This window comes from Pempheris klunzingeri, chromosome 1, assembly GCF_042242105.1.
Source record: "Pempheris klunzingeri isolate RE-2024b chromosome 1, fPemKlu1.hap1, whole genome shotgun sequence".
In the NCBI taxonomy this organism is placed as follows: Eukaryota; Metazoa; Chordata; class Actinopteri; order Acropomatiformes; family Pempheridae; genus Pempheris; species Pempheris klunzingeri.
In genome coordinates, this window is record NC_092012.1 from 4,893,314 (window position 1) to 4,912,428 (window position 19,115).

Here is a 19,115-nt window from a genome sequence, read left to right on the forward strand (position 1 = left end):
GAGGGAGAGAGAGAGAGAGACAGAGAGAGAGAGAGAGAGAGAGAGAGAGACAGAGAGAGAGAGAGAGAGAGAGATGGAGAGAGGCTTCTTCTCTAACAAAGCGCCCTTCATGTGTCTGGAGAGCTGATGCCAAGGAATGCTGTCTGAGGATGGGCTGTCTTGTGCCTCTGAGGAATGCCTCCTGTGTGTGTGTGTGTGTGTGTGTGTGTGTGTGTGTGTGTGTGTGTGTGTGTGTGTGTGTGTGTGTGCGCGCACGCGTGTGTGTGTTTTCCACAAACTGGTTCAAAAATCCAGTTCACTCCGATTTTACATCACAGTTTAAACGCAACGATCTCGATGTTCGCACTCTGGACAAATGCTGGTCAAAGTAATATAAATTCAGATGATAAATGGGTGGTTTAAGAGTACATGACAGCAGGAAATGAATAGTTAGGGGACATGCGGTCCAGCCGGTGTCAGAACATCAGACAGGAATTAGTATGATCTATTATCCTTGCTGGCTTTTGATCCGAAAGTGAACGTGCAGCCCAAACTCTCCTGTCATTGCTTTCTTAAAAAGGAGGGCTGCTAACTGGATTTAGGGCATTTGATGTGTTCGAGTCGAGTCTATTCTTAAATCACCTACCATTTAAGATTTTCCACAAGAACTACGGTGTGTGTATGTGTGTGTGTCCTGATTAATTAGTATATCTAAGATGTAGGGGGTCTATCTTCTGTCTCCTTTTCCACTTGTTTTAAAGCTCTGATGCCTGCTCAACTTTACAAAAAAAAAAACGGTTTAACCTCAGAAGCGAGGCAGCAATTAAAAAAACCTGCACGTGGGAGGAGCTGAGACAGAAAAAGAAAAACAGCTCAGTTGACAAACATAACCAAACGATGTCACAGAACCTTGAAGCTGTGCTCATCGCGCTGCAGATTAAACACATCAAAGGGGGAAACCAGCGTGGACGAGCGTTTGAGTGCGTGTGTGCGGGGAGAGATGTGGTGGGCGGCTGTAGACAATGAGCGAATGAAAGGAGCATGTGAGAAATCAGAGACGAGAGAGCAGGGAAGGAGATGCTGAGAGATTTGTCAGCAGCGAGGCAGCGTCTCTGGAGTGAGGACAGCGAAACATGATAGTCTGTGTTAATCAGGACCATGGCTTCATTCTGTGTATGTGCATGAAAGTGTGTGAGTGTGTGTGAGAGAGAGATAAAGTGACAGAAAAGATCTAACAGAGTCTTTTCCAGTTCTGACAGATGCTGTGCAAACAGCAGCTGTTCCAGAGCTCAACCTGACATCGACTGGATGTAAAAACGTGTAGTGGAGACTAAATGTTGGGAAGAGACAACAGTTCGTTTGGCACTGCACCTGTGTTTTTGTGCAGTCGGACCTTGGACGTGTGAGTTATCTCTTAAAGCACTTAAACCTTGACTTGTGACCTTGACTATCTTTGGGTTTATGGACACTACAAAAGTCGCTATGTTGAGTCAGTGCGTCTGCTTCAGTTGGTGTAATCACTAAAAATGATTAATGCCTAAACTTAAGACTTCCTGATTCGCCCATAATGTACTTCTAAACTCCAGCTGAACTAGCGCTATAAGCTGCATGACGGTGGCTTGCTGTGTTTGGACACGTGTGCAGCAGTGCCAGAGGGGTACAATGAGGGAGAGAGGGAAGCAGAGGAGAAGGGATAGAGAGGAGGGAGAGAAGAAACTCTTATCTAACGGCATAACGGAGGACTGATCTCCCAGAGGAGCTCCATCTTCTTCTCCTACACAAGATGCTGTTTAGTGAGAGCCAGAGAGTGTGTGTGTGTGTGTGTGTGTGTGTGTGTGTGTGTGTTTAAGCAGACAGCAGCAGCTCACTGTGAGTGCTACACCAGCAGGACAGGCTGGATCAGTCACTCCACTGTGACAATGCGCTTTGTTTTATTCTTGGACTTCCACCGAGTTTGCATTTCAGATCTTAACAACAGCTATGTTTTTGTGATGTAGTTTTGCCAAGTCTTTATTTCTGCCCACAGTCTAAAGCTTTAAGTGCACACTATATTTTGACAGCTTTATCGACGCAGAGCTGAAAACACTTTCTCCTTCTCTGCATTGGCTTTAAAGCCACCAGACTCCTTCTTGCCAGGTCATCATTGTAAATGAGAAGCTGTTCTCAACTGATTTTACCTGGTAAAATAAAGGTTAAAGAAAAATAAAGAAATAATTGACAGAAATAGTCGTTTTCCCTCCAGAACACTGGACTCCTCACACCCCGGACACTACCTCTTTGAACTCCTTCCCTCAGGGAGACGTTTCAGGGCAATAAAGTCTAGCACCAACAGACTAAAGAACAGTTTCTACCCTCGAGCTGTCATTGCCCTGAATAATAACAACAATACACCCTGAACAATACAACACAATACAACTAAGAATGTGAGAACAGGAATGTTCATTTACTGTGTTGTGCTCTGTTTCTAAACTCTTCAAAAATCCAATGTAAATACCCCCCCCCTCCCGAACTGTACAGTTTTGCACTATTCTGTATTTTGCACCTTTTGTTGTTTGCACTGTCCATGAGAGCTGCTGTTTTTATTTCAATTTCGTTGTGCTTCTTGCACAATGACAATAAAAGAATTCTGATTCTGATTCTGCTACCACTGCCTCGATCAATAAACATGTTCGTTGAGATCCGAACTAACCATTTAAAACTCTAAAAGTCACACAATGACAGAAGCAAACTAACCGATCGAGGCAGCGGTAGACAACTTCCATATCCTGCAAATTAATATCGCTGTTTTTGTGAATGGAGTCTAGCGGATTTGAAGCGAGTAAAGAGAGAGAAGTATGGCTTCAGTTCCCCACAGAAAGTAAGGCAGTGAAAATATTCACTTAATACACTTAAACTCATGTTGATTTTTTTGAGCTTAGCATCAGTGCTGAGACTCCTGCCTGCCTCTCAAAACTGGGGGCATGTTGAACCCAATCTACTGTAAATGATGTGTTAACTATGGATAAGTGCTTCACACAACCACACTTCAAATAATCCAAACTAACCCTTTAAGGTTTGCCAAATACAAGCTAAAGGAACAGTTGCACTGAAATATCAGCCATAACAGTGCATTGGTGTCTGGGGGGTTCAAGGTTACGAACCCCAGAAGTCACTTTTGGGTCTTCATAATGCTGGAAGTGTGTTGTTATGTTAGCGAAAGTGAGCTTACAGCAGTCCGACTCGTCCGACCAGTCTCCACAGTCGTCGTCTCCGTCACAGTGGTAGATGTCCAGGATACAGCGGCCGTATGCACACTGGAACTCCTCCACGCTGCAGGTGGCTGCCATCACATCTGAGGCTGCACAGACACAAACACAGAGACACGGGCACGCTAAACAGATGCTGAAGCTTGTGAAAAAAAGGTGCGCTTGGCTGTTTGACACTCTTTGAAGCTGCGGCTCTTCTCTGCTGTGTCCGTCAGAAACTCTACACGACCTGGAGAATCTTACAAGCAGCTGGTCAGTAACCACATTTCTTCTCTTCTTGCGGCCATTGCTGTGAATAATGACGCTGCAGCCTGAAGAGTTTTTGAACGGAGAGCTTGGATTGACGTTGCATTTAGAGAAAAGACTCTTTTATGATAGTTTATCTTGTTTGACAAAAAAAAAAAGACTGTTCAGATATGGACAATTCAGTTAGAATCATTTATTTCAGTTTTTGAATTGTAGTCGGGGTTTTCATTATTCTGAATACAAGGAGGAGTAATGGCTTTTCTTTTCATCCTGCTGTGCTGCTGCTTCAGAGATAAGTTCCCCATTTGTAGTGTCTGTGATACTCTTACTGTCACAAAAAAAAAACCTCGTTAGAAACCCTGTTCAAAAACTACAAAAAAATCTGTCATGTTAACCAGGATTCTCTGACCTAGATTTGGGAAGTTGGGTTTCTCATTTACATGACTTTTACAAGCAAGAAACAGCCCACTTAGGTGCACGTAAACACACTGATTGATGGGCACACAGGCTTCTCATGAGGCCACTAAATTATCTGAATTGACCCCAATTATGAAATGACACTCTTGTGCTCACTCTCAGATAAATACGGCTCCCTAGAGAAATACATACCAAACTTTTTTTGAGAACCAAGTTTTTCTTTTCCCAAAAGGAAGTGTGCCGTTGTCCCATAATACTGTGAGAAGACTGGATGGTATGGAAATGTTACGTGTTTATAATATTATTGTGGGGACACACACACATTAAGTCCACTGAGTACCCAAAGGTGAAGGTAGCAGACAGGACAAAGTCGACTAATCTCAGTTTCACTAATCTGTTCTGGCCATGCCAACGCTTCGGCCTTCATCAGAGCACACTGAGGCCATCATTTTAAGCTCATGCAGTCTTATGACAGCATAGATGTTAAGATATTTCAACACCTCTACTGATCAGCCATGCTGGCGACGACAATTAATACCTGAATTTGGCTGCTACGAGGCAGCACTTCACTGTGTCTATAGGTGTTCATGCTAATAAGTTTAACAATCTATGTTTTTATGTGGTATGAAACACCAGCTCTCTGCAGATGAAGGCCCAAAATGGGGAGAAAAAGGTTGTTTTTTCACCATTTGTGTAGGAACTTAAACTCGACAAGCCCCGTTTCTTACTATGTCTGTCTTAAACACACTTGCTCAGAGTAACTTACGACAGTTCTCCTCGTCTGATCCGTCCTTACAGTCCGTGTCTCCGTCACAGTACCAGTGCTCAGCGATACAACTGCCATCTGTGCAGCGGAACTCCTTATCTGAACATTTACGCATGTCTGGTATGGAAGAAAACAAACAAACTCACAAGTCACATTTTTTAGACAGTCTGAATGAATATGCGCTCGCATGCTGGTGTTGGCGTGGTTGCACCCACCGCACTGTTCATCGCTGTTGTCCCCGCAATCGTTATCGCCGTCGCAGTGCCAGAGGCTGCGAATACAGTAGCCATTTTGGCAGTGAAACTCATCCTCCTCGCACTCCCTGGGAGCTGCAAAAAGAGAAAAAGAAAGGTAGAGGTTTCAGAAGACAAATAATGAGGATACAACAAAAAGCAAAGAGCAGACACTGTGCAAGAATTAGATAAGAGGCAGCTGTCCCTGAGCTCTCCCTGCACTGACCTTTAATGTCAGGCTCAGAGCAGAAAGCTGTGGAGAAGAAACAAGAGATTTTCCTCTCCGTAAACAAGCTGAACTCTCCCAGGGCTGCAGGTCCAGAGCTCAAAGACTCACAGGCTGAATATCCTGTGGTCCAATCAACTGCTACTGCAACACGATGAGGACGAAGGCTAACAAAAATCAATCAAGTGTGTGTGTGTGTGTGTGTGTGTGTGTGTGTGGTGGTCTTCACGGCCGCTGATCAGGGAGAAAACATTTGCTATAATAATACTTTTATTTATACAGCACTTTTCCAAGATGTGTAACAAATGCTTCACAAAAACACGTGAAACCAAACCACGTGAACAGGGAGCTGTTAAAAATGTGATGATCCATCCCTCAGTGGACACGAAGGCAGCGGTCAGCCTGAGCTAATGATGGTAACCAACGATGCCAGTAGCGACAAGCTTTCATGATGAATAAATAATGCTAATAATAAATAATACAAAAATAAACTCCACTGTCCACCTGCATGGTCAGTATGTTATATGTCTTCCCCCACAACTGTCCGAACGTGCAAATGGATCCTAGAACGTTCCAAAACAAAGGATCGGGAACAGGAGTCTGGGTTTTAATGAGCTCGATGGGGGTGTGCCTAAAGATCGAGACGCTTTGCATTTAGCTGTAATTTGTTAGAGACGTGAGTGTCAGCAGCGTATTGACGATATAAATAGTCCATCGTGCTACGCACAAGACAAATGTTTGAGTTGGATTTTCTGTATTTTCTAAAATCTGACAAGCACGTACGAACATGCAGCACAGATGGGTCCAAACTTTTCGGCTCAAAAGGCTTTCTGAGGAGTCAGTAAGCTGAAAAAGCTGAATTTCTTAAGGAATCCCCAGTTCCTTTAAATTTTAAACAAGTTTTAGTTCTGGGTTTAATCTCCCGAACCTGAGCTCCAGCAGCTTGTTTTATGTCTTAATTAAATAAACTGACTGCTGTACATTGGGAAATGTTTCTTCGCTAGACAGTTAACCTTGAGCCTGAAGATTAAAGACACATTTGTCATTCATACAAACAGCACTGACGACACAGTTGGACAGAAGTCACTCCCACTAGTGAACTTTGAGCACAGTGACATTGACAGTGTTTCACTTACAAACCCTTTCATTTAGCCAAACAACTCCTCCACCTTGCGTCTTTAATCCCACCTCCATTGATAAAAGACCGAATTGATTTTCAAAATGCCGCCTTCTATAGTTGCTGCCGCAATCGATGGCAAAGCCCAGCAATGCCCTGCCTGGGGCCGAGTAAACAGGTTCGTCAAGGAGAACCAATGATGGATGGCCCCTGGCAGGAGGTAATCTATAATTTATCACAGCCGTGTGTGAGTGTTAGACAGCTGAGACAAACAGAGAGAGATAAGGAGACACAGAAACCGAAGGATGCCCACACAATAGAGGGGCAGACGAGGACGGAGATGAAGCTTTTTTTTTTTTCCCCTTTATTTCAGTGACATTTTTCATCTTTTCTCAGGTGTGGTGCAGCATCACAGCACAGCGGGAGCCGAGGCCGCTGGAGACACACTCCACCTTCTGAGATGAGTGACGTGATATGAGCCCCCAGAGCCTGTGTGTGTGTGTGTGTGTGTGTGTGTGTGTGTAGGCCTCTGTGGATAGTGGATATTTCTGCATACTACCATATGAGATCATTTCAAATCACTGGACTCCACATACATTCTACTGTATTACTATATAATGACTAAATGAAGGTTGCATGACAAAATAATAATTAAATTAAGTTCCTGTGTTTGTACACTGGCAGCTTATTGTCCGTTCTCTGTGAACCACTGCACCACTTGTGTGTTTCCAAATAGAGTCGTAGGCACTGGGTTTTGAGAAGCAGTCAATGAGAGCACAGTTTCATTAATGGTAAAGGGTCATTTCACCCAAATAACAAAATACACATTTGCACCTTACCACTGGTGATGTCTACCGTAGATAGTTTCAGTTGTATGTGCTTTTGTTTTCAGATATTAGCCTCTGGGATTTCAGCTGGTGTACAACACTAGAGAATGTGAATGGAATCTCTTTGGTGGTGCTCAAAGATTTGACAGATTACACTTGATAAAGTCAACAGCAACACGCCTTTCCAAGAACAATATCGAGGTTAGCCAAGCGAATCCAAAGACCAAACATAGCACTTCAGTATTGCATTTTATTTTTAGTGACTAATCTGCCTACATATACTATACACTGATATGATGGGTGATAAGAAAATATCACCCAGCATATCAGCCTGGCAGATTTATCAGCTCTATTTTCAACTGCTTAACCACAGCTGACCTCGCCCACACTGACACTGCCTCAGCCAGAACATCCTCCCCTCCCCCCCGAAAAAGAAAAGGCTTTAAAACCACAGAGGCCCGACGGCTGATCCAAATGAAAATTTAATTTTACTATTGACAAATACACTCATTCAATCTATTATTCACATTGTAAGAAAAAGTATTGATTCGCTCCCTCACTCCATCTATCCCATGCTCTCTCTCCCCTCCCATCTGCGGGGTAAACAGAGGGAGGTTGGAGGTCAACAAGCCCTCAAGATGCTCATCATTCACACAGCAGCCAAACGTCAAAGGGCAAAGGGCGCTGGAAGTCATTACCAGGCTCCTAGCATGTGTGTGTCTGTGTTTGTGTGAGTGCGTGGTGAAATGGTGTCAGGGTTTTTTTTTCTGTGAAATGTCTTTTAAACTTCAAGAATTCAGAACATCTCATGTTCAAACACACGCATCCACACCGACACACACCTCGCTCTCCGTGTTTGTCTGAAATCTTGACAACTGCTTCAGCTCCAGCCGAGCGTGGAGGATTGTCTCCACGTCTCTAAATAATGAAATAAAACCAGCGCATCATGGGGAGAAACAAAATATATGTATGTGAGGTGAAAGACAGACCAGGGCGAAAAATGTGGAGAAAGAAAGAAGCATGAAATAATAAGTAGTTTGGGGAGCAAGGGAAGGAGGGAAATTTACTGGGCTTGTAGATGAAAAATTCATACCCGGCTCACAGCAGACAGACCCCCCATCAGGAAGTGATTCAATGTCTGGCTGCTGATACAGTATGTGGGTCAACAGAGGAGGAGGAGAAATCACTCGCTGGCAGACAGATAAGATAAATCGTTCTGAAGAGAAAGAGCGAACCTGTACCCGCTGAGCACCCAAACTAAAACAGGTCAGATCTTATTTAAGTGCAGTTAAAGCATGAAGATGCCTCTAATCATGGCATCGCCACATTTTTGAAGCAAGGACGCTGCCTTACATACAGATGCCAATATTACTACTTAATAGTCTAGATCATTCAAATGAGTCTTCTTCTGATTTTCAGGCACTTTGGTCCAGTCACACTGACCAACCACCAAGTTCCTCATGCTGACACACTAGCATTAGAATCAGCATGCTGACAGTAGCATTATGATGTTCTCAGGCAGAGACACAAGCGGGCACAACGAGACAAAAGTTTGGGGTGAACTGAGCCAAATACACATTATTAACACAGAATTAAAATATGTCAGCGTGGGTGAAAAACTTCTGTTCCATGAAACTAGCATTACTTGATGAGATGAAAATAGAGAGATACTTGAGGAAAATAGAAGACAGAACTGGAGCACCTGGTGAGTTGGGTACGTACTGCTGCTAGCTGACTGTCCATCTGGCCTGCACACACCTACCCACTGATTCAGGAGATTCCTGAGCTAAACAAACACAAAAAGCTTCCTTCTTGAGCTCAGCAGCTTTCTCCAACCGGTTTTCAACCGCAGGCTTTTGTGGTTTGGCCACAAAAGAGACCTGATGGCCATAGCCTTGAGCAGCCACCTCCACAATAATCATTTTGTCATCTACTCAGATTCCTCGTCACCCCCATCGTGAGAGACAAATCCCAGAAGCTGAATTGTGACCTCGTGGAGGAGACCCTCAGCCAGACAGCCGAAGCTCCCTCTCACTAGATGTTCAGGTTTATCAGGTGTGTTTGGCAGCTTCTGCTGTCACACGATGCATCTCACCATCAGCTGGTAGAAGTCCAACAACAACACCGTGCCTATGTGTTAAGCTTTCGGTGTTTTCGTTAAAATCTAATGTTCAAGTATGTGTCTGTGTGGAGGGATCAGTTCTCCTCTTCAGATTCTTTGAGAGATCCATCAAAAAAAAACAACCTTGCAGCCTTTTCCACAAAACTGAACCGTACATCTATAACCACAGTAATTCCTTCACTTCAAGAAATTGTTTCTGGTGGTTGCTTAGCAATCTCAGATTGATGTCAAGACTCCAGGAAGTTCCTGTTTCCAGTCTTTACAGTATGCTAAGCTAGGACAAGAGGGTAATGTCAGTAGTTCCTTGTTTACAGTACAGACAGAAGTGGTATCTTTCTTCTCTTCCTTTCAGCCTCTCTGACCAAAATTCAGTTGTACTGGTCAACTTCTCCCACGCTAGCTCTGTCCTCTGTAACTGTGAGCAGCCTATCAAACAAATGATCAATCTTTCATGAGCTAGACAAAGGGCAAGCTGCTATTAAATCAACAATACAGAACAAAAAAAACCCAGATAATTATCTGTTAAAATGTTGCAAGACTTAAGCGACATGTTTGGTGGCTGACGAGCCTTTAAACTCAAGTCTTGTGGGGAATTAAGAACCCTGTATTGATCTTTGGATAAAAGTTAGTCACTAAAAGGACACTGCTTGACTCCCTCTGCCAGGAATACATCACTCCCTGTGACTATTCCTGTCCCTGAGTGTTAAGTGTGATTAAACTGAATGACCAAACTGACACTGACAGTGTGATGGAACGACTGGCCTGCAGTGTACATCCACACGGATCGCACCGCACATATGGAGCCCTCTGAGTCATCATGGGTAAACACAGAGGCTAAAAGTGGATGATGTGTTCGCAGAATCTGACCACTAACTGCACCCTGACTAATGGAACAACGCACACCCTTTTGCACCTCTACACTTGTGGCATGATGCATTCCCTCACCTCATAACCCCCAACCCTTTAACCTAAACCTAATTCTAGCCTTAAAGGGACACTCCAGTGATTTAGCACTTCTATAAAGAGTTAGTAAAAAAGATTACAAATCTGACCACACATTAGATGTCAACTGAGGGTACTTTGATACCGAGTTGGTCTTACATTCCCTTTCATGTAAGAGCAATAGCAATAGAGTGCAATTCTTGCGTAGCTTTGCAGGAGCACCCCGTGGTGACACCCCTGCTGTGTCAACAGACAGGCTCCATTCAAATGAGGGAGAGGGCTGCGTTGCTTTCACGCACATCTGATGTCTGTTTGAACTTTGCCCGACCATCTTGGAATAATGAATTAAGACTCCCGAGTCTGAATAACTCTTGTTCTTCCAATTTCGCTGACACTGGGTGAATGCATAATAAACTCCTTAAATCGCCCTTTGAAGAAGTGAGGAACAGACAAAATGCTCTTCCTTTCCTAAAATGTCATCAGTGTCAAACTTAAAATAGTCCTCACAAAGATAGAAGTAGAGGAGCACACATAATCACACACACACACACACACACACACACACACACACACACACACACACACTAATCTAACCACCAGGCAGCAATGCATAGATACGTGAATATCCCTGCAGAAATAGACACTCCTTACTTCACCCACTGCAGGCCGCATTCTGTCTGGCAAACAGCTGAGGGATATTTTGGGTTGAACATACACACGCATGCGCAAACACACACACACACACACACACACACACACACACAGATAGCGCCACACATCAAAAGAAGAACAGGATAAACCGAGGGCAAAGGTCAGAATGTCTTGTGTGGTGACCGTGGGAGTGGTGCCCGATCGCCAGTGAGTGAGTGTGTGAGTGTGTGTGTGTGTGTGTGTGTGTTTGGGCGTGTGTGTGTGTTTGAGTGTATGTGTGAGTCTGACAGCAAGCAACTCCTTCAGACTCAAAAACAAACACCTCACTACACATGGCTGCCTCAAACATCTGTCCACTTTAATAACTCATCCCCTTGAGACTCTCAAAGCAGGTCGAGAGTGTGTTTGTGCATGTGTGTGTGTGTGTGTGTGTGTCCGTGAATGTTTGGGTGTGTGTGTGTGTGTCTGTCACAGCGCATATCAATGTGACTGCGGCTGTCTGTTGGCGTGTTTGTGTTGACAAGAGAGAGGAAGTGCACTCACGACAGTCCTGCTCGTCTGAGTCGTCCTCGCAGTCGTTGTCTCCGTCACACACCCAGGAGCGGCGGATACATTTGCCGTTGTCGCAGTGGAAGTCCAGCGGCGAGCAGGTGGGAAGCACTGCACACAGACAAGGCCAGAAAACAAGGCTGTTAGCATGGACAAACAGAGGGGAGAGGAGAGGAGAGGAGAGGAGAGGAGAGGAGAGGAATCCTGCTACTTTACTCTACTTTTTACGCCATTTTCCCTTTTCCCTCTGAAACTGTATTTCCCATCATGCATCACACCATATCATAAGCCTTCGTGTTTAATTGCAACAGACACAGTGATGTGAGATAACATTTTCATATTTACAATCCATCAAACTTTGCATTCTATCATATAAAAAGCTAAATAAAATCAACGGTATGCTTATCATAGAGGACATGTAGCTGTATTATTAAATGTTTCTCACACGTATAACCATATTCTTTGGTCCTCTGTTTAGTCTTTTAAAGTTACAGTTGTCATATCTTAATAAGTCATGATTGTCAAATGAGCATTTATATGCTTGCCTCACAAAATGAATGCTAGACTGTAGTTTAATTTACAGACTATTGCTTTGTTTCAATGTTGTTTTCTTTTGAGAGAAGACGGCGATTAATGTGTTGTGTGTTATGTGAAGTCCATCCCACTCAGTGATGGAGCTTTTGCTGATTTCAGTCATGAATCCTGAGCGTCTGCTGGCAGCAGAACAGGTCAGAGTTTGACAGACATAGTTTAAATGCATGAGGGTTTATTCTCTGTCTGGTCTCAGCTCAACCAGAGCCTGAGCCTGATCCGGACCCACACGTCCTCCCCTCTGCCACCTTCTTACTCTGAGACCCGGAGAGCAGCACTGAGCCAAGCTCAGCGCATTCCTCCTTAACTTCATATCCGCTCTAAGTGCAGCTACTTGCTATCTAAGCAGAGCCCGAATGACTGGCCCTTTGTCATCCGCAGACACAGCTAATTTAATTACTGGCCAGAGAGGGTTAGATTGAGGAGTAGGGAAGGGAGGGGTGGAGGAGGGAGGAGAGGGAGCAGCAACTCCTTACCGTGGACTCTTACCCTCCTGTCAATATGAAATATGAAATATTGACCATGCAACACAGACTTTATGAAAAATGTATGACGTCACACAGTGACTTAACCAGCGAGGCAGACAGGCAGACTAGTCAGGGCTCAGTGAGTGAATTAAGTTAGTGTGTGTGTGTGTGTGTGTGTGTGTGTGTGTGTGTGTGTGTGTTGGGGTGTGGCTCTGGTCTCCAGGGGAAGTAAAGCCCCACTGACCCACATACCCCTGCATTGATATTACATTATTCAGAGAGAAACACAAAAGGATAGACAGAGAGAAAGAGAGGGGGAGAGAGAGAGAGAAGCAAAGACAACTCTCTCTCTCTCCTGATGCTTTGGCTCAGTTTGCACATATAATGCATTTCTGCAAACAGTTATCGAGGCCATCACTTGTTCCTTTGCTTCCAGGCAGCCACTTCATTTCAGTACGGTGTAAAAAATCAATTTACAGAGACCTTTATATTTTTGTCAAATGTACTGTCACATCTTAACAGCGTTGTGAGCACAGTGGTGGTAGATTTTGTAATGTTTTGGATATTCTATAGACCAAACGAGTAATCACTTAATCAAGTAAACAATCAGCCAACTAATAAATAAGGAAAATAGCCATCAGTTGCAGCCATAGATTTTAAATTGAATTTTGACCCAAAGAACCACAACTGTAAAACGGTTAAAGATTCCCAGTGTGTTAAAACATGCACCGCTGCAGGTATGTTCCTATATGTTTAAGGCCGAGCTGCAGCAGTTCCGTCTCCGCTAATTATTCACTTTCAAAGGACGAAGCTCAGCCAAGCTTGAGTTCAGTATTTGGCAGAACTGCTGCAATCAGCTGGAACTGAACACAAGGTAAAATTTGCTCAGATCCTTTAATGAAACATCCTGAGAGTCCTGACACCTGCACAACGTCTAAAACCTTCTTTTTTTGTTCAACTGAACCAGTCCGGTGCATTTTGGATGCATACCTGACTGGGCATCAGCAGATTTGTGGCCTCAACGAGAGGTGAAAAACGCTGCTTTTCAACATTTTAATAAATAATTCAGCTTATCTGAAGAGAAGGAGAGCGTGGTGTTAACACACACACACACACACACACACACACACACTCACACATACAAACACACACATGCAGACATAAGCAAACTGTCGCTGCACGCGCTAAATAAACACACACGCGTCCACAGTGCGGAATTGTTTGGGCACACAAATTGGAGGAGATGCAAAATGTATGCAAATAAATCCTCTTCTCTCTCTCTCTCTCTCTCTCTCTCCCTCTCTCTCTCTCTCACTAACACACACAAACACCAATATTCACACAAACACACTGACAAGTGGTACATGGGGCCTGTATACTGGCATTAGGTGGATCAGCAGGGTGCATGCTGGGAAGGTTGATGAGGTCTCCAGGCACTTTGATCTCTCTTATCACACAGATTCTGCTCAGCTCAGCATTGCTCTCCTTCCTACCACTGCATTCCTCTGAGTCAGAGGCTGACACACACACACACACACACACACACACACACACAGACACACAGACACACACAGACACACACACACACACACTAATTAACAGACTCAGAACAGCCTGGCTAACCTTAACTTTGTCCACTGTGCATTGTTTGTTGAATTCAGCCTCACTATGCTTAAGTTGACCATAACACTGGTGATATCTACAGAGGATCGCTGACAGAAGTAGACCGCTGACGGCAAAACCGGATCAAAGATGGTGTTAGATTTCAGACGTTACTGATGACCGATGCACAGCACTGCATTGCATTGTGGTCCTTTTCCTGCTACTGTGGTGCTCCATTCATTTCATCCATTTCCTCTTGAGCATGGTCATAAATCAGCTGGAGTCCACACACATTTTAATTTTGCCAACTTTCTGAAAAAAATGTTAAAACTTAAAGCATAACTACAGGCTCAACTAGTTTATTTGGCCAATAACGGCCACACACACACACACACACACACACACACACAATCTGACCTTCACCAATGGGTTTTTCTCATCCGAGCTACAGAATTTTCACTTGCATTCCAAAGGTCACACACACTTACACACACTTACACACACACACACGTAAGACACAGTAGAATCAATATTCAATAATTTCAAAAGAATACTATTTTGGTGGAGTGTGTATATATATGAATTTGAATTCATTGAACATAACACTGCTCACACACACTCTTCAGTGCACCATTTTTGAGGGTGTGATGAAAGACACGGAGCTCCAGAGCGCAATGTGGAGGTGAACTGGAGGTTTTGGACTGAGGGAGAAAACCTCTATTCAAACTCCTTGAATATATTCTCATTAGACTTGCAGACCCCTCTGTGTCGACTCCACTGTAATGGGCTAATGGAGTATCTGTGGTAAGTCCAGAGTTACATGGACACTGTTCCTGGAGAGAGATACAGCTGTTCTGTTCTTTTAATGTAACTAAATGCTCAATATCTGAAATCTGGCAGAACACAACCCAAACTATGAGCGTGGTTAGATGCTCCTACAGGTGCTGTAAATGAGAAAATGTCTACTTGTGTAATCTGGGGGGAATGAGTCGTTTAAGGCTCATCAGATTTGATTTTAATGACAAACTTCTGGATTTTTTCACAGGAACAGATTGGTTTTCACCAAGATTTTATGTCCCTACATACTCAAAAGTTGATGTGTTTTCTGTTTCCATCAATCTGCTGATCACTGCAGTAACAAGGTCCTCTCACAGCAAGGGAGGAAGAAATCAAAACGTAGCTGTTGATTAGGCACCACACTCCCTTTAACTAAGCAAAAGAACTAGTTAGCTGGTTATGCTACAACTATTCTATTGCTTTGTGTGTGTGTGTGTGTGTTCCACGTCTTAAGGAAGATGTGCTTTGTGTGTGCATCGTTAAGTGGCCCTGAGCAGCAGAGTTAATGGCCTCCCTTTTACTATAGAGCATCTGAATCAAGTGGCTCTAATGGGACCGATATATCTGCCTAAACACTGCTTATCACACCAGCTCAACGGATGGGAAGACGGATGAGAGAGAGGGAGAGACTATGTGGGCACTCTGTCTGACTGAAAAACAGATGTGGACCCCAGAGAGCGATAGAGGAGTCTGCAAGTCTAACGAGAATATTTCATCCGAGGGGCCTTTATTAAAGGTTTTCTCCTTTAGTCCAAAACAGATCCGATATCCTCCAGATTACTGTCATCACCACTGGAAACTTTTATTCACGGCAGTGACCTGGAGATCTGTGTCTAGTTTTATTATTTTGCCTCCATGTTTGACATCAAGCAGCCATTATGAACAAACACACGCTTGCATGCCTGAGCTCGATTGCAGCAGATGAGGACAAAGTGGGTTTAGACACGAGTTTGGAGACTTGCCCTCAACTTTACTTGAGTCTGGAATATGACTTTATTCACCAATGTTTCAGAGCTAAAATGGGCTAAAGCTGAGCTAACAGGCAAAACAATCTCCTAACTGCCTCTTATGCCTTCACTTATTTTACACATCTGACACTCAAATTATTCATGTTCTTGCATGTTAAGAAATTCTCACTTCACTTCTCTCACGTTTCCTCTACACCTCATATTTGTGTGCTATCTCCCAGATTTCTTTCCCTGCAGGCTCAAAGGGAGACAAAGTAAAAAGAAAAAAAAAACCAAACATCACATGTCTAATTGAAGACCTTAATATAATGGGTAGCATCAGGTGAATGGTTTCCTGATCGGGGGAAATTAAGTCCAGTTTGTTTTAGGAAAGTAAACAGTATACATCACTACTGTCGTTCCCCACAATAACATGGTGAAAAGCTTGTGCTGCATATTTAAATAGCTTGTAAAGCATTACAATATATTATTTTTTTAGAATTTGAAAGTATCTCCCTTTGCCCCAACACCGTTCTCCAGCTCAAACTAAACCCCTCTGTCCCTCTCATCCATGTCAGCCTCTCCCCCTTTGCTCGCTCTTTATTTTCCTCTCATAGCTGGTCCCGACAGAGGCGGCTTATCTGATTCTGGGCAGCTCTGGTCGGTAGCCAGCGCATATTTCAGTGTGTCACTGGAGTGGCGCTGCCAGCAGAGTTTTTCTTGGCAGTGTGTGCGGCAGCGGCCTGTATGATGGGCTCTCTCCGTCCTCCTCCACCTTAACAGTAAACAGACCTCCTTCCTCACCTCAGCCACAATGTCACTCACAGATCCATCAAAAGCTCACTGCAGAATTTTGATATGTACTCATTATGCAAAGTGGACTGACATCATTGGATCATTACTACCGATTCATTATGGTGTTAATGTTATAGTTGGTCAAAGAGGACATTCTTGATGGGTAGTTCGATCTATAATGACACATTGTCATTACTTTTCTAATCTGAACATGTGATTTGTGAGTAAAATTTCCCAGTATAGCTGTCAAATAAATGTAGTGAAGTAAAAGGTATAGTGTAGGAGAAACAAATTCTTAAAGTACAAATGCATCAAAACATAAAAAAGTGCTGACTGAACTGCATGTGCAGCTGGATGCCTGTGTGTGTGTGTGTGTGTGTGTGTGTGTGTGTGTGTGTGTGTGTGTTTGTAAGGTTTGCGATAACACCGTCGTCACGAGACATTTTACCGTCCATCAAAGCAGATTTATACAGAAACGCTTGCTCGTTGCTATGACAAACTTTTGCTGGGTGCTTGACACCAGTGAGACACCACTCAAGTGCCGTCATCCAGACAACCCACACATTTTCTCCTTGAGAGGCAGAATGACAAGAAATACTCTAATGTGGTCTAATAATGACTTTAGAAGAGTATTATGATTATGTGTCAGTGGCTCAATGAGGTTATAATTTCACTAATGTTACCGTGCCTGTCTTTTGGACACCAAGCTGCAGCAGGTAATTAATGTCTGTACATAGATTATACATGGGCTCCTTGACAGTTTACTGGTCAAGGATAATTAGTTTCTCAGGTATAAAGCAGGATAAGAGAGTAATAGTCGAAAAGACAGCTTAATAGTCCCCAGCAAAAGGAAACAGCTACAAAAGACGCACAGAGACAACTGCAGAATGGAGAAATTACACACAAAATCCTGTACGAAATGGCTAATTAACTCAAAAATAGTTCATTATTATCAACTTTATTCTCTTTTTACTAACAAAAGATGACGTCTGAAATTATTTTAGCTTCCCCTGTTGGCTGCAAGGTCTTTGAAGTAAGCCGGGCCATCAGGAAAAAGAATGTCCCAACAGTGGGGCTAGAAAAAAGGGGAATTAAAATAAAATCCTAAATAAATGTGCTCAGCTGATTCCATGGCTGTCCACCCTCGAGACAGAGACCAAAATCATTGAAATCAGCATTCTCTGTTCACGGGGACACTCGTATCATATTATTTGATAATCTGTCAGGTTGTCAGGATATCTTATCATGGATCAAAGCGACCGTCTTTAAGCCACCAGCGGGACCAAATAGCTGACTCTGTGTGTCAGTGCAGCTTCGATTTTAGATAATAGGGCAGTTTGAGAGGAGTTAAGGCAGGTAATAAACATGCGCACACACACATGCACATAAAGGTTACTCAGTGCAAACAAACACACCTGCGGTTGTCTGTCTTGTTATGTGCCATCAGGCGAAAGCATTTGTCTACTTCAGACATCAGCAATGTCAACACTTAACCTGCTTTGCCAGTGATACGATCAGCAAGTCAAAAGAATGTCCAAAAAGTTCACTCATTCAATATGAAGCTGAAAAAAACAGGTAAACTACGTGTGAGCACCAACCAAACATGCTGAATAACATCAACAGAAAGTCACACCTCAGCAACTGAATGTGTTTTTTCATCAACAGTGGTTCGACCTGGCATGAGGTGAGCTGTTTTTGCCTTTGTGTAAAGGTGGAGCCGTGTCTGGGACTGCAGTTAAGGAATCTATCAATCATCGTTTTCAATTAGCCCTTTGTTAATCTCACCTATAAAATGTCAAACACAATCACAAGTGCATACCACAAGTGTTTAAGAGCCCCGGGTGATGTCTGCAAACTGTTTATTTAGTCTGGCTGTCAAAAAATCTATTGGATTCCTTTGTAGGCAGTTAGTGGTTAGTGGGTGATTGGTCCTCAGAGGGAAAATACACGATCTATGGCTGACACTTTGATCAGGTGAATCACACGGATATATCCAGTGCAGCCTGTTCCTTGGTGTTTTGGCACAAACCTGAAATGCATCCACACAGCAGAAACTCTATTGTTTTAGCGGCCCACTCTTTTCAGTTTACAATCTTTCCAACCTCTCCGACCTGTGAGGGCGCAGGCAGGTAATTAAAATTATACACTTGCTAGATTCCAACATCTCTCACCAAATTATTCCTGTTCAATGTCCCTATTGATTTTTGAATATGCAAATCAGACCAGTGTGGATTTTGAGACACTTAAAAAGAGGTAAGCCAGCAAGTCTAGGTTGTTTTTCAGGCAAACATTAAAGCAGCCTCCACTTTCACTGTGTGTGAACAACAGGGGTCCCAACTCAGTGTCTCCAACTAACCGACACAAGACAACAGTATTATGGACACATAATAACAAATAATATCTGGAATACGGAATAACAATTATAGAACTTTTAAACTTTAATCCATCACCTCTGTTGTGTTAACTTACACACAGAACATATTTAAAACCTACTCAAACAAGCCTATAAGAGGGTAAAGCAGGACCCCAGAGCAACAAGCTCTTTGTCTCCGTCTT

At 43.3% G+C, this 19,115-nt stretch overlaps 1 protein-coding gene across 1 annotated transcript in view; it reads right to left on the reverse strand.

Annotated features, from left to right (window-relative positions):
- Nucleotides 1–19,115, reverse strand: part of lrp4 (low density lipoprotein receptor-related protein 4) — a 105,275-nt gene that overhangs the window by 30,078 nt on the left and 56,082 nt on the right. Inside the window, exons 3-6 of the mRNA XM_070839227.1 lie at nucleotides 11,315–11,431; nucleotides 4,869–4,982; nucleotides 4,654–4,770; nucleotides 3,188–3,316 (exon numbers count right to left, since the gene is read on the reverse strand). Of these exons, the coding sequence (XP_070695328.1) occupies nucleotides 3,188–3,316; nucleotides 4,654–4,770; nucleotides 4,869–4,982; nucleotides 11,315–11,431 (477 nt within the window). The remainder of the gene's footprint in view (nucleotides 1–3,187; nucleotides 3,317–4,653; nucleotides 4,771–4,868; nucleotides 4,983–11,314; nucleotides 11,432–19,115) is intronic.